This window comes from Lipotes vexillifer, unplaced genomic scaffold (genome assembly GCF_000442215.2).
Source record: "Lipotes vexillifer unplaced genomic scaffold, Lipotes_vexillifer_v1.1 scaffold1709, whole genome shotgun sequence".
Classification (NCBI taxonomy): Eukaryota; Metazoa; Chordata; class Mammalia; order Artiodactyla; family Lipotidae; genus Lipotes; species Lipotes vexillifer.
In genome coordinates this window covers 573,266-589,864 of record NW_006788868.1, presented here as the reverse complement: position 1 = coordinate 589,864, position 16,599 = coordinate 573,266, and the positions used below count along the sequence as shown (strand labels likewise).

Sequence of the window (16,599 nt, the reverse complement as noted above, 5' to 3'; positions counted from 1 at the left end):
CCCGTGTCCCCTGCATCGGCAGGCGGACTCTCAACCACTGCGCCACCGGGGAAGCCCGAGAAACATTTTTTAATTGCAGTCTTTTCTTATTCCTCAAATCACACCATGTAGGTGATAGGCCTCTTCTGCTTTCACAAAGGCAATCTCACTCAGGTTAAATAGAAATATGGTAAATGAAATAAAATTTCAGGCTGTCCTTCTGTTTAAAAAATGTCTGTGAAAATTCTATCAGGAGCACACTTTTAATTTCACATCATCTGATATTGTTCGGGATTTAGCGACAACATGCCTGGCAGTTTTCTCCACAGTTTTCTATTTTTCTGGAATGTAAATTTTCCAGCTGGGCACTGAAGACCTAGGTTGGAAGACTAAATGTGTGATCTGTATCAGTCAGAATTCTGTTCAGCTGCATGAAATAAATTCAACAAACCTAACTCAATATTCTTTCCCATGTAACCTAAGTCCAAAGGTAATAAGGAATTCAGGGCTAGTACAGCTGCTCAGGATTGTAAGTTTTTGAAAGGGTAGGCAAACAGAGTTAGGATGAGGTGTGGAGGCTCCTAGCTTCCTGCCTCATCATTCTTACCGTTTGTTTAGCTTTTCATCTTATAGCCAAAGGATGACTATTTGACCTTCTAGTATCTCGTCTGAGTTTAAGGTGAGAAAAAGCAGAGAGACACAAAAGGCAAACGGAAAAAAGGCCTAACAAAGAATTATATAGCAAATACTAATACAACAACTCTGCAGAGCATTCTTTTAGAATCTTTCTAAATAATAATTCATCGGTAATATGCTGGCTGGTTCCATCCTCTTTAATAAACTGTATACATCTCATTGGCCAAAATCATGCTACATGGCCATTGCTAGAGTAAAAGAGGCCTGGGAGGGTAGGTGTTTCAGAAAGGACGTATTTGACTCTTGAGGTTCTATTAGGAAGAGAAGAAGGGTTATCGGGCAGACAACCAGAGCAGTTGGTCCCAGTGTACACAACAGGGCCAGTGATTTGGGTCATAGCGTGGTTCACTAGGGTCATGTCAGCTGTCTTAATGGTTCATACCAATCACAGAGGTCGTATAAAGCATCCAGAGACTGACACAAACACATTGATTTTTACAGTCGTTGAATGATTAACTACTATGGCCTAAACCGATGATTGTAGCAGCTCTTTTATTTTTCTATTTTGGTTGAGATCCACTGACCCACGTTGATGGAGGATGGGGGTTAATCAAGGGCAACATAGGTCACCTCCTCCCCTAGGAAGGTATGATAGAGAATAAGAAAGAAAACTCTAAGACATTCATTGTATTTTCCGGCAGCTTTACTGGAGAGTCTTGCTTGCCTAACAAGATAACAAGCTTCTGGAAGGAAAGGGTCATTTCTTAGGCTCCTTCATTGCCTCCACAAGGGTTATTAACACAGAGGCAATAGTCAAACTTTGTTCACTGATATATAAACCTGATAAAAGGCAGTTTATTCAGAAAATTGAAGTTTCAACTTAGGAACAGTTTATCAACTCCCGTTAATATTCAGCTCACTTCATCAAGATCAGTGACTTAAAGGGATGAGTTATATACCCCATAAATCCAAATTGTTCGTGAAACTACTAGGAAAAATTTCTACTTTTGCTAATATATTCCAAAGTGTAATTTGGTGTTTACGTAATATTAGTCTAGGGAGGAACCTTTAGTCATTTACTACCATCCCCCTATACTTTTTTCATTTTTATTTAGGAATAGGAGACTAAGAATGGTGCTTTGTCTATTGTAAAGTTTTCATGTGTGACTTTGATGGTTTTTTACCTTATCTGATTTATTTAATCCACACAACTATATCCTTAGGCTTATTGGCAAAACGTTTTAATTCTTATCCTTTATCATCTTCAAATCCTTCTATGAAGAAGTCAGTCCAACCCTGATACAGCATCAGAGGGAGGCATCGGTAATTTTTGTTGACCTGATATTTTATCCTTTATTAGCACTAAATCATAAACATACTTTGAAGGCAGTTGATCCTTTCAAATTATGAAGTCCGTTACCAAAAGGAAAATACTTTTTGAAATTCTTTTTGACACAAAGAGCAGCTAGTCCCCCTTCCATAGGTGGGAGAAGTTTAAAAAAACTATAGTTTAATTTTGGGGAGGTGGTGTGGTGTGTGGAGGTGGGAAGAGGGGTGGGTTATATTCTCTTGTTGACTCATACTGCTGTGAAGGAGTACAGTGGCAATTCAGTTGTCTGGACTCTTTCTTCATGACTCAGTTCTTTGGATACTGTCTCATTCATCAGAGAGAGGCAGTGTGACTTACAGGAAAGAGTGTGGATTTGGTGTCAGAGACCTGAGTTTGAATCACTGCTATGTCACATACCAGCTCTATGATCTTGGAGAAATCACTGACATCTTTGAACCTTCCTTTCTATCAAATGGGGACATTAACTCAGACTGATTTTGTTGTGAGGACTACATTTAGAATTATCATTGATTTCCATTCTCCTATTTTGTGTTTGCTTTGCACAGAGGGAAAAATTCATAAAACTACTGGACCAATTGCATAACTCTTTAAGGATTGACCTGTCAAAGTATAGGGTATGTACAAAATTATTTGCCTAAAGGTAAAATATGGTGTTGGGCTCAGATGATTTCTTGTCATATTGTAAAAAAAAGTTATCCACTATGTAATGGAAAAGTAAAGGTAATGATCTTAGAATCTTGGGTCCTGTCACACTAGATGGGTCCCCTAAGTAATCAAGTAGACATCCCTTGTTTAGGTACCTTGCTCCACATCAGCCTGCAGTACTCTGTGTGTGTGTGTGTGTGTGTGTGTGTGTGTGTGTGTGCGCGTGTGTGTGCACACATGTACAGGTTTACTTTTATAATTCTTTTAATAACCATCAGATTGAGTGGCCCTCAGATAATTCATGAAGTAGACATGTGACCCAGTCCTCATCTTAAAAGCTCACCCCTTCTTACTAAGATATCCAGCTGATTTTTCTTCAGCTTTTGATATTCTTTCTGGGATTCACCACTTAATTCACTCCTAGATCAGCACAATGTGCGTTTTTTGAAGCTGTACAGAGTTCATTGTCAACAATTCTGTACTTCACCTGCAGGTGAAATACACACAAACTCACACATACACAAATATATTCATGTGTGTGTTTGTGTTTGTAAACACACAGATATAATTTTATTTAGAAAATACAGTAACCAAAAAATTTAGTTACAAATTTTATTTACCAAAAAATCTATAGTAATAATTATTGCATTCTTTAACAATTTATTCTATAATAAATATCTTTCCATATCTGTACATATGTGTCTTTCTTACATTCAATTTTTAGTCTCTTATTGATGGATCGCTTAACTGCGCATGTCCGGAAATTATAATACCAAATTTTGTCAAACTTACCTGTCATGTTGGAACTGGGGCCAACACTGTGAGAAGGGAACTGCTGTGACAGGCAATGAAAATGATATTTGGGGGCAAGAAGGACCTTGAGGCCGCCTCATTCATCATCACTTTGACACTCCAACTCTTCTTGAGTTCATGAATACCTAAAAGTTACCTGTGGTTTTCCTAATGGCTCTTTAAAAAGCCTATCTGAAAGCACGTTAATATGAGAAATTTCTCAATGCTGAACTTGTTTCCTTAATATTTTCATAATTCGTTTCTTTTCCTTTCCTTTAAAAATTCTGAACATCTGCATGTTTATCTCACATTTCTCACCAAACTTCACTAACAAACCTTTTTGTTTAAATCTGCAGTACATCAGGGAGAGACTATGCAGTGCAGTCTTCTTTTCTTTTTTTTTACTTTTAGCTTCTTTGTGACTAAAAGTAAATATAGGACATGTAAAATTTCCCAAAAGGATTTTGGAAAAATGGTTGAGAAAATTATAAAAAATATTTTCAAATATATGCTCACCCTCCCTCTTTCAGCCGGAAACCTATTTTGTGAAACAGGATGAATAACCTCATAACACTGCATTAATGATATTATTTTGTACATTTTTGTTACATTGTGGGAATAAGTAGAAGAATATGGCTTTCCAAGACTAAGACAAGAATACTTCCAACTTGTTTATTTTCTGTGATATTTTACAGTAAAAATATTGTGAGAATACTGTGGTGATACTTTTTAAATTTTACACAGTTTACTTACCATTTTCTTTCACAGAAAGTTAGTTGTAGTTTATTTGCCACTGGAGACTTAATGCTGATAATTTACCCATTTTCTGTTTCCTAATTAAACAGGAAAACTTTCCCGCCAGCAATGCTGAAAGATTGCAAGACCTGAAATCAACTGTTGACCTGCTAACAAGTATCACCTTTTTTAGGATGAAGGTACATCTTTTATTTTTGTCACTGTCTTCGTGTGACATACATTTATTCCCTGGTAGAGTCTGGTTTTACCCTTCTCTTTTTTTTTTTTTTTCGGTACGTGGGCCTCTCACTGTTGTGGCCTCTTCCGTTGCGGAGCACAGGCTCCGGATGCACAGGCCCAGTGGCCATGGCTCACGGGCCCAGCCGCTCCGCGGCATGTGGGATCTTCCCGGACCGGGGCACGAACCCGTGTCCCCTGCATCGGCAGGCAGACTCTCAACCACTGGGCCACCAGGGAAGCCCTACCCTTCTCTTGATCAATACTATTCATCCCCATTGATTAAGATGTGGTGCCTTTGCCTGAGCTATATGAATCTTCCAACATAATGTGTGTTGAAAAAGAGATTATCCTAGACACTTAAGATATTCTGATACATTTGGCTCAAATTTAGTTTTAAGTTAAATTCATCTTAAAGCTTTCTAGTGAGTGGACGTGACACTTACTGGAAAAAAAAAATCCCTAAGGACATTAAATGGAAATGAAGTTCACTTTGCATTTCAATTTTAACTGAGATGTCTTGCCCACTTTTTCATTGCAAGAGAGTAGCCTCTTTTAAGTTTACCCTAATTGTAGCAACTTCCATTTCTTGCCCTGAGAATGTCTATATAGGAATATGTGTGATTGTTTAGTCCATTGGTATAATTAACTGTTATCTACCAGCCTATGCAAATATTTCTTTTTAGGTATATCTTCTTTGCTTTAATAGCAAGTTGTCTGCAATTATAATTTGGCTAGCTGGACAATTCATGTAAAGCCTTTCTTAAAACTACTTGTCAGGCTATGGGCTAAACATTTTGCCCTTTGAAAGAGTTTATGATTTTTTATTCAGGAAATTCCTGTACAGAAAAAATTAGAAATAATTATTTTTCTTCTTTTCAGTTGCCCATGATTATCTTCACTAAAACAATAAAATTGGTATTTTATAAGAGAGAAAGAAAACAAAACCATACTGTATAAACCATCCATCCTTTAAAGTTCAGTTAAAATTCATTTGGTTTGAAGTCATGGTAAAATTAGGTGACTGGCATAAATAGAATTTACATCAATTCTGATCTGCTGGCAGTAGCTGCTGGAACAGTGCATAGAGGGTGATAGAACTGATCCAGGCTCTCATTGACAAGTGATACCTGCCATTGACATTGAGGGGGGTAGGAAAATGGGAGTGAGAGAGGGGAGTGCCAGCACAGTGCTCAATACCTGCTTTTCCTCAATCACCAGCCTTGCAGTGTATAGGAAACAAAATCATTTCAAATTTGCAAGTCCTCCTCCCCCACCCTCACTGCCAGCTGATGACCTTGCTTCTGATTTCACTGGAAAAACAGGAGCAACTACTGGAGAGCTTCAAGGTCTGACCACACGCTCCCACCACCCACCCATCTACTTACTTAGCTGCATCTGTGTCCATATTCTGTTCCTTCTTTTTTTTTATTATGATTGCTTAGCTGTTTGTTCTCCTAAAAAAAAAAAAGCTGTATCTTCCACTGATGTAATTAATTTCTTCCCCTCCTGAGTTACTAAAACAGTGGTCCAGCAATCTTCCTCACTCACCTGAATTATCAGTCTTCCACACTCTACTGGATATCCCCCATCACCAAACATGCTATTATTTCCAGTCCTAAAAATATTGCTTGACTCCATTTTCTTCTACAGCTACTACCCTTATCCTTCTTTTCCTTTAATACCAAAACCCTTCAAAATAGTCCTTTTTACTTTTTCTTTCCAATTTATTTTCTTGAATTGTCTTCTGAACAAGTTTTCTCCTTCTTTTGTCTTTTTCTCCTCATTATAGACAGTAAAATTCACTCTTTTTGTCATAGTGATCTATTAGTTTTGACATGTGTGGTTGTGTTAACCACCACTACAATAAAGATATAGAATAACAGTCCTGTTAGCCTCCAGTATTCCCTTGTGCTAGTCCTTTATAGTCAACCTCTCTCCCACCTCCTGATCTGTTATTGTCCCCCTATGGTTTTACCTTTTCCAGAACATCGAGTAAATGAAATAATAATCTATTATTTAATAATAATCTAGTGTAACATATTGGCTATCAGCCTTCTTCCTGAGTGTATCTACAGTTCATTCCTTTTGATTGCTGAGTAGTAATTCTTTGTTATATATGATCTACAGCATTTGGGTTATTTCCAGTTTGGGGTCATATCAAATAAAACTGTTAAAAATATAGATATATATATTTTTTTGTGTAAACATAAATTTTCACTTTTGTTGGATAAATAACAAGGAGGGAGATTCCTTGGTCATTTGGTAAATGTATGTAAATTTTTACAAGAAATGCCAATTGCAGTTGTTCTACATCTTCTGGTAAAGCTCTTGGCATTTTCCATGATTTGATTTTATTTTTTTAGCCATTCTAATGATGCCAAAAACTCAGCCGGCCTCTGTGCGCCAGTGTCAAATCGAATCTCAGAGACAGAGTTTTGGGTAAAGTAGAAAAGCATACCTTTATTGCTTTTCCAGGCAAAGGGGGACACAGTGGGATCCTGCCCTCAAAAACTATATGTCCGTACCTGGGAGGATTTGGCAAGGAGTTTTATAGCAACAGCTGAAGGGTGAGGTTGCTGGTAAGATTAGGGTGTGTGCAGGGCCTGCGTTCCTTTAATCTGGCCTCAGGTAATCTGATGAGTTTCTGTGGTTCCTTTAATCTGGTGACCTTCTTGAAGAGCTTCTTTGGTTCCTTTAATCTGGAATGAAGAATGCTGGCATCTTCCATTTGTTGGGGGTTTTAGTTCTATAAAGAACTTAAAGATATTGTTATGTGTATCCCTGAGGCAGAACCATGACCTGGCCCCAAGGCTGCACTATTTCTTGACTGCTCCTCCCTTGTCTCGGGATCCCCTCCCTTCCCTGATTAGCAACTGTTCTAATCATGCTTTCTTGAGCTGATTTGCTATCTGAGTTTCTTTTGTGAACAGTCTGTTGAAATGTTTTGCCCACTCTTCATTCTTATTGTTGAGTATTGAGTGCTTTATTTACTCTGGATACAAGTCTTTTGTCAGGTACTTTATTTGCTGATGTTTTCTCCCTGTCTGTATTTTGTCTTTTCATTCTCTAAAATTATCTTTTGCCTAGCAAAAGTTTTTAATTTTGATAAAGTCTACTTTATCAGTCTTTCTATTTACAGGTAGTGCTACTGACGAAACTAGGGTCACAAAGATTTTTGTGTTTCTTCTAAAAGTTTTATTTTGCCTTTTACGTTTAATCCTGGGTTCCATTTTGAGAGTTGTTTTTTTTTTTTTAATAAGTTGTGAGGTATGGGTCAGGATCATTTTTTTGTATATAGATATTCAGTAGTTTTCACACCATTTATTGAAGTGATCATCCCTTATTCATTGAATTTCATTCGCATCATTATAAAAAATCAATTGATCATATTTGTTTGGGTCTATTGCTGGACTCTCTATGCTGTCCAAATGTCTATACTTTTACCATTACTATGCTGTCTTGATTACTGAAGCCTTATAGCAAATCTTAAAATTAGATAGTTTTAGTCCTCCACCTTTTTTGTTACCTTTCAGAATTGTTTAATAGATTATATTAGTTCTTACTGGGATTTTGGTTGGGTTTGCATTAAATCTATAGATCAATCTGTAGAGAACTAAAAATTTTTAAATATTAAATCTTCAAATCCACCCTTATTTTTAGAACCTACTCCAATTAGACTTTTAACTCATCACTTCACCAAAAATGATCTTGTCAAAATCAGCAGTGACCATCACTTTGCTAAATCTAGTGGTCAGTCATTAGTCTTCATCCTACAGTGTTCAGTATCACGTAATATATTTTTTCAATCTCTCCTCCAGGAAAGCCTTTCTTCCCTAGATTCCAGGACACCCCTTTTGCTTCTTTTTTCTCCTATCTCATTGGCTGCCTTTTTTTCTCTTCTCCATTGCTTTGTTCTTTCTCATTTGTCTAATGTCATAGGGCTAGAATTACCCATTGTTTCTGTTTTGGACTCCTCCTCTTCCTGTCCATACTCATCTAGACTCATTTCTTTAAATTCTTCTCTAAGCTAATAATTCTCAAATTTATATCACTAGCTCAGGCATCTCTACTACTCCAGACTCGTTTACCCAAATGTCTGTTTGAAATCTACTTGTATGCATAACAGGCTTCTCAATCTTAACCTGTCGTAAACTGAGCTCCTGATATTCTAAGCATAGTCTTGCTCATCTAGGTTGAGACCACTTCCAGTGTACCAGTTATTTAGGGCTAAAACCTTGGTGTTAGGCCACCCGTCATAGGCCGACAAGGCCTGTACTTCCCCATCTTCAAGACCAAAGAAGGAATCCGGAATCAGCAACAGAGACATCAATGGTTTAATGGATGGGGGATCTTATGTGTCTGAAGCAAGGTCCTGGAGTGAGACCTCACTGTGTGCCCCAGGCTCTTGGCCAGCCGTGAAGGCAATCTTCACTCCTGGGAGGAAGGGGAGGTTACCAGTTATAGGGAAATTGATGTCAGGTTGGCCCCTCACTTACCAGGGAAACCAGCAGAGGGGCATGTCCCTCACCACCCCTTTGATAGGTTTCCATCGGGGCTAAAGTTAGACCAATCATTAACTGGGGCCTGGGGCAAGTATGTAGGAAGGTCCGTCAGGTAGTAGAGTGTGGCTGAAGTAGGCACTCGTGGAGCAGGAGATGTACAGAGAGCAAGAGGACAGCCGTCTTGGGTCACCTGATCATATACTTGGGGTGTCTTTCTCTCACACTGGTCACCCAATCTGTCAGCACATCCTGTTACCCATTCCTTCCAAAATTAACCAGAATAGAATTTCTTTTAACAACTCCTTGCTCTACCATAGTTCAAGCACTGTCTTCTCATGACTGAATTATTGAACTATTCTCATCACTGGTCTTTCTGCTTTGTCCATAGCCAGCCTTAAGGCAGCATAAGGGAGCCTTTTAAAAAACTAGGTCACTTTCCTCTTCTGCTCAAATAGTCTACTTTCTTCCCACCTTGCTCAAAGCTAAGGTTCTTGGAGTAGTCTATTTGCAGTTTTTCCACTGGTCCCATCCTGTTACTTCTCTGAATTGATCTACTATTGAAGTCCTTTGTATTAAATTCTATTCGGCTAAAACACTTTCTATCCCTCTTCTTCGGTTTATTTTTTTTTTCAGCGTGCAACATCATGTAATATATTTTACTGATTTCTTTTGTTTATTGTCTACTAAAATTTAGCTTCACGAGGAAAGGGATTTTTGTTTCTTTTGCTCACTGCAGTATCACCATTGTCTGATATATAGTAGGTGATGATAAATACTTGTTGAGTGGTTGAATGGAATGAATGAATGATATTGTGATTGGTCACTTTAAGTATTTCTATTTGAATATTTACAACTATGCTCGTTTTCTCTGAGTTGTTACATTAGGATGTTAAGGTGGGTGTTTACATATTTAAAACATTTCAAAGACCACATTTCTCCTGAATACAGAAAGTTCAACTAAAAGTGTTTATTGAATATTGTTTGATTTGTTTATACGGTTTATACAATGTTTTATTTTTGAATTTAAGAAAATATTTTGTCTACCAGGTTCTGGAGCTGCAAAGCCCCCCAAAGGCCAGCGTGGTGGTGAAAGACTGTGTCAGGGCTTGCCTGGATTCTACGTACAAGTATATTTTTGACAATTGCCATGAACTCTATTCCCAGCTAATAGACCCGGTAAGAAAAGATGTGTGTCTACTTTCTGTTCTAATGTCTGCTTCCATAAGTTTAGAATGACAGTAAGTGGGAAAGTATGTTCATTCAACTTCACGTTAACTGCAGGTTTTAAGAATTTCCATATCTTTTCTTTACATTTGAACATCACTTTCTTATATATGAGAGTGAAATAATTCACTCCTTAAAATAACTTCATGTATTAAAGGTGGATATTGTTGTTCAAGTTTTTCAGGTGAGGAGTTTGTTTCAAAAGAATTAAGTGATTTTCTCAAGGTCACACAGTGGGCAAATGGCAGATTTGGGACTAGAATTTAGGATTTCAACTCCTCCTTCTATGTCCTTCCCCTAATTCATCTGCCTCCCTTATCATTTTTTCTCATAAAACTGATAGATTGGGACATATTTATAGAACAGGATGGTAACATTGTCACATATGTAAATTTATTATTAAGAAATATTTCTAAAAAGAAAATACAGAAAGCAAATCAAACATGCAGATACTTACCACGTAGATGACCAACTGTTAACATTTCGCAATATTTGCTCTGCTCTTTATTGTTTAAAGCCATTAAGTGTTAGACATAACTTGGCATTTCACTTTGTAGCTCTTTCAAATTCCATTCTCCTCCCTTCTTCTTCCTTCAGAAATGAACACTGTTTTAATATTGGTGAGTTTGAACATCTTTTCACATATGCTCAATGAGCACTTCAGTTTTATTTTCTGTATATCGCCTATTAATTCCTTGCTGATTTTTCTCTTGGCTTGCCTGTCTTTTGCTTATTAATCTGTAGAAAATTCTAAAATATATTTTGGATACTAATCTTTGTTGGTTATGTAATTTCATATATTACTTCTCTCTTTATATGTGATGTGTCTTTTTGTTACATTGAAGTTTTTTAATGCACACTATGATTTATATATATCGCTATTAGTTCTATAGAACTATTGTTTGCGGATGGCTCTTTAACACGTATCTGTTGTCTATCCACTTCTCTGAAGAATGCAGTTGCTCAAATAGATATTGAAAACCGTGCAGTTACCTGTGGAACTTCCTGGTTAGTTGAGTGGGGCAGATTCTAGAAAGGCGATGTTGGATGAAGGCGCATAGGACTCTTTCAAGCTGGGTTTCAGGCTGGGTTTCTTACAGTATTCATCCTTTCTGGGGTCACTGACTCCTTAGCCTAATAGGAGAAAACATTAAAGCTGGAGTCTGTCATTGTATAAGCAAAACAACATAAAACCACATAATTGTTCTTAACTTTAGCTTAACATTCCCACTGTGTGTGCTCTTGTTTGGAAACTTGGTTCTCTGGGATTTCTAGGGATTAAATAGTCTCTGACTCGAAATCTCCCCTTGGGTGGCTTTCTAATGACTTCCCTTTGTCTATACTCTCTGTCTTCCTCCCACAAAGCTCTTTCAATTCTTCCTCTACATTTTCAACATCATCTTTATTCTACCCCAAATATAAAAATTCAGCTTTTTATTATACCGTATAAGTTACCCATACATAACTTTATAATCAATCTTACCGGGCTTTACCACCTTTAATTTCCTACTCCTTGCAATTCCAAACTCAAACTGGTCCCTCTCATGAGCCCTAAATTCTATTATTTTCTATGAACTGGCCATCTTGTTTTACATTCATGTGTTTATCCTGTTCTATCTGCCTAAAATGTTCTTCCCCCATCTTCTGCCTTCAAAAAATCCAACTTACATATGACCTCCTCTCCTACTAATTCACACTCAGTGGGTGAATCAAATCATCAAGGTCAAGTGTCATACCTTATTTAGTGTCTTTCTAATATATTAATACTAATAATAGTAAAATAACAGCTTTATTTATATAAGATATATAGAAATATGTGCAGTTCCCATAAAGCAAACATACCCCTAATAAAAAGCAAATAAATTATCACATCAAAATGAATCTAATATAGCTTAATATTTGCGTATTTGGCTTCAAAAACAATGTTTGCATGATTTTCTAACTAACTGGTATTCGTTTTATGTGGGCAGATTTATAGATTCTATATGAAATCTTGTCCATGTGGAGATTGTTTGGAGCTAAGCTTTAAATCTAAGAAAAAGACTTTTCCTTAAACATTGTTATCATTTGAAATTCTAAAGAAAGCACCCATTGGGCCTGAATGATTTAAGAAACTAATACTCCCTAGAGCCCTTCTGGAACCATCTTGGAAAAATTTTAATAATTAAGGCTTATCTCCCCTCAGTTGACTGTAACCCCATTCTCTGAGGAGCTCAAGTTAAGACCTTTTTCCTTCACACTATACATCTGAATTGTCCTCAAATTCTGATGACTTTATCTTCAAAATCAAACACCTTGTCTTCACAATACATCCAGAATCTAACCACTTTTCACCACCTTCATGCTCCCACCTGGTCCTGGTCACCATTGTTGCTCACTTGGATTACTATATAACTTACTAACAGAGCTCAGTGCTTCTACCCTACAACCTCTGCCTATGTTTAACAGAGCAACAAGAATGATCCTTTTAAAAAGTAAGTCAGATTATGTTGCTCTTTTCCACATCATATTCTAAAGTCCTTTCATTTTAGTCATGTTCAAAGTCTTTTCAATGGCAGTAAGACCCAGGATCTGCCCATATTGCACCTTCCACCCCACTTACTCTGTTACTCTGTCCTTACACATATCTTCATGAGTGGAGAGGAAAGTGACATGAACAATGCTGTATCCCTGGGACCTGCAACAGTGCCTAGATCATAGTAGGTGCTCAGAAATGTGTTTGTCAAATAAATTGAATGAATGAATAAACAATTACTTTTCTCAAACGATACAATAAGAAATTACAGGTTATTTGGCCCTTTATAAACAAGACTGAAAGAAGTGCTCTATCATAGGAGACTCTCAGTCCTTGCCTAAAGCCTCTTGCAGTTGTATGGGGTAGTGTTGCAGGGTCCTGGACAAGATATGGGAGGAACTGATGAAAGCTACATCGAGTCCCAGCCCTTAAAAACATCCTGAAGTTTCCTCCAACTCTCTCTCTTCTGCTGTAGTAACCTGGAAGGACACACATTCCACATGGTATGGATACCAGGTGGAGGACGGCTATCCAGCCAGCTTCAGCAATAACCCATTACTGCAGTAACTTATTGAGGTTAGGAGATTTATCTGTTACCACAACAAACTTGGCTTATTTTGACTAATAGACCTTCAAATCCATTTCCAACCTGCCTCCCAAACTATCTACTTAAAACATATATGACTGTCCTATCTGTAACCCCCATTCACTCATGGGATTAAGTCTAAACTTTGCAATTATTCAAAGGTCCTCTAAGATGTGAGCTCTGACTAGCTTTCCTTATTTCAATGTAATTTTCCCCTTGCTTTCTGTGATTCAGTACACTAAACTCCGTGATGCTTCCATCCGCATTGTTTTCATCTACCTGGATTTGCTTCACCTCCCCAAACCCCTTCGTGGCTAACTCGAGCTCCCTGACCTTTTCTTCAGAAAGCCGGAGTTGCTGCTCTCTGCTCTCATAATACCCTGACATGTCACCACTAGCACACTTACCATGATGCATTTATTAGGAATATAATGTAATATTTGTCTGGCTTGTCTTCCCTACTAGGCTGTGAGTTTCATCTTTGTAGCCCCAGTGCTCAACGCTATGCCTGACACAGAGTACAGTTGATTAAATAATTAGTAAGAAAGAAATTTTATAAAAACAGCACTCTGTAACTTATTTATATTCTACTTCACTGACTCCACTTCAAAGTCTGTGGTCAAGAACATGATGTTTGAACCCCTGAGTTTAGATTCTGGCTCTCCTGCTTATTAGTTTGGTCATCTTGGATGAGGTAGTCAACCTCTTCAACTCTCAGTTTCTTCATCAAGACATACTTTTAGTATTCATGACACTTCTCTTTTCATCTGAGTTCTCTCTAGATAATGTAATGCCTGAAACCAAGAAACAAGAGTTCAGGGTTGTTAGGCACAGTATAATTCTGATTATTTAAATGTAGAAGCTCTCTTTCTTTCTCCAAAGGGGTTTTGAAGAACCATATAAACATAGTGCTCAGAATAAAAATGAACAACAAACTTGAGAGATAAGTTGAAATTGTTGCAGTTAGAAGAAATAGCTAAAAAGGCTGGTTGCACACTCATGGAGCAGCATTTACCTTTGGTGAATCACCATGCCCATGTTTGTCCTTCAGTTTAGCAAAACTAAGAACTCAGGTGTGGCAATGTGGACATAGGTGATTGATCTCTTGCATAAAGACACATGAGGGATCAATCTATAAACTAGCCCAATGTTCTAATTATATTTTTAATTACTAATGAGTTTAAGAATCTCTCATAAGCTTATTAGCTTTTTGAGTAACCATTTTTATAAATTACCTATTCATAGCTTGTGCTTATTTTTTTAAATAGAATCTCTTTTTCTGGTTGCTATTCTAAAGTTACTTAGCTCTTTGTCAGCTTTTGACATTGCAAAGATGTTCACAATCCTTCATCTTTATCTTTGTCACAGCGTACATTTATAAGAAATTCTCATTTTTAATATGATCAAATTGACCAATTTTTCTATTTAAAATTTGGAGTATTAAAAAGTCTTTCCCACTCACCCCCAAATAGAGGATCTCCTTACGTGGAATTTAATAAAATAAATGTGTTCCAGCTTCATAGTAATCACCTTTAGGATTGCCCAACTAGTTCCCCTGCTGTTGCTCCTAAAGCAACCTTCAGATTATGGATTTTCTTTTCATATAGATCATCTTCCAGGAGAGGACAAGCCAATACATTTTCAAGTCTGTTTGAAATGTTTGGTCTTTTTTTTTTTTTTTTTTTTTTTTCCTATCTTAAAGAAACTGTCGTTTGTTCCCTGAGGTGTCCTCAGAACCTACACTAGTGCCTGGCATATTAGAGTGCCTTTAGAGTCCCTTTGTTTCCCTCCCAAAACAAATTTCCCTACCTCTTACCTCTGAGGCAGTCTCTATTATTAATTTGATATTAGCTTTCTGGTTCATCTTTATGAATATTTATTATATGTGTCTCTTAACCATTTGGGTATATGAGTTTGTCTCTCTCATATACTACATTGTACAAACAAGCAGTGTAGTGATATGGTTCCATGTACTAACTCCAGTACCAGACTAAAAAACGTTTAGTTATTTGGTAGGAATGATTCTGTAATTTTTAAAGCTTGGTGTTACGTTTTGCAAACTATGTATTCTGATACATTTAGGTACAGTTTATTGACTTTTTTTTTTTTTTACAGCTACCTATCACATAAATACACCACAACTTACATATCAATTCCAGTGTTTCACTTTTACAAATAATAGTGCAATGAATATCATAATGCTTTTAAAGAACAGAAGAATGCCTTCCTTTCCTCTGCTTTTCCATTTCTACTATATATAATGCAAACTTGATTGTACCATGTGGTCAAAGCACCCTCTATTTTTTCACATCTTAAAATGTCCTTCAACTTCTCTGATTCCCACAGGAAACACTGAGTTTAATGAGAATAGAAACTATTTTGTTTATTATTGAACTTGCAGTACATAGCTCTGTGCCTCACATACAGTAGCAGAAATCAGTGAATAACTGCTTACTTAATAGAACTTCTATGCAAAAATATCTATATGTATGCAGTATGTTACTGCTATTCATTTAAAAATTTTGACCAAGATATCTTCTGAAAACGTTTTTAGAAAAAAGAAAACACCCTCCACAATATCTTAAATTGGCAACTTACATGAACGTATGCATTTCAAGTTTCAGAAAATTTTCCTTGATTTTTAGATGTGTAATTTTTCAGTTATTTTAGCCAAAAAAGTTGCCATAGCTATTTTTGTTTGTTTTTTCTTTTGTTTTTGCTCTAGTCAATTCTAAATAATTCAGTAATAAAAGGAAAGTTTAAAATAAAATGTGACTTTGAAATTTACAAGTGGAAAAATTTCAATTCTATAACTCTTGAGATATTATTTAAATAGTAATCCTTAAGTAACTAGCTAGAAAGTGTCCCTGACTTTTCTTAGATTTTTTTCCCCTTGCAATGGGCTTTCTTATGCAATCAGTAGCATTAGTTTAGGGAATGATGTTCATTCTGAAAAGAAGGTGCTTTTTCACTACCTCCTGTGATTATTGTCATTACACTAGAACTAAGTAAGTACAGACACATTTTAAGCTTAACTTTTCTTTAAATTTTATTATAAAATATGTGGAAGAAAGTTTATAAGTAGGAAGTTTCTTCTTAAGTGCCAGCTTCATAAGCAATATATAAATTCTTATAAAATGTTCAAAATGAGTGGTATCTTATTTATTGGTGAAGAAGACAGGAACGTGAAAATCCAAAACCTCAAAAATTATTAGACTATTATGTTTCCATCGTTGTGTATTTCAATTTTTCTAACAAAGTGAGGTCAAAAACTAAGCCACAAATGAAACCTTAATAAATTCTGAAAGAATCAACAACATGCAGAGTAAGTTGTGCCAGTAAGACTAGTGTAATCTTTTTTTTTTTTTTTTTTTTTTTTTTTTTTTTTTTTTTT

The 16,599-nt window shown here is 36.5% G+C and overlaps 1 protein-coding gene across 1 annotated transcript in view; it reads left to right on the top strand.

Annotated features, from left to right (window-relative positions):
* The window catches only part of LOC103078014 (protein unc-13 homolog C-like), a 288,547-nt gene that overhangs the window by 6,990 nt on the left and 264,958 nt on the right, over positions 1-16,599 (top strand). The window contains exons 2-4 of the mRNA XM_007461879.1: positions 2,512-2,580; positions 4,249-4,338; positions 9,928-10,056. Coding sequence (XP_007461941.1) covers positions 2,512-2,580; positions 4,249-4,338; positions 9,928-10,056 — 288 coding nt within the window. The remainder of the gene's footprint in view (positions 1-2,511; positions 2,581-4,248; positions 4,339-9,927; positions 10,057-16,599) is intronic.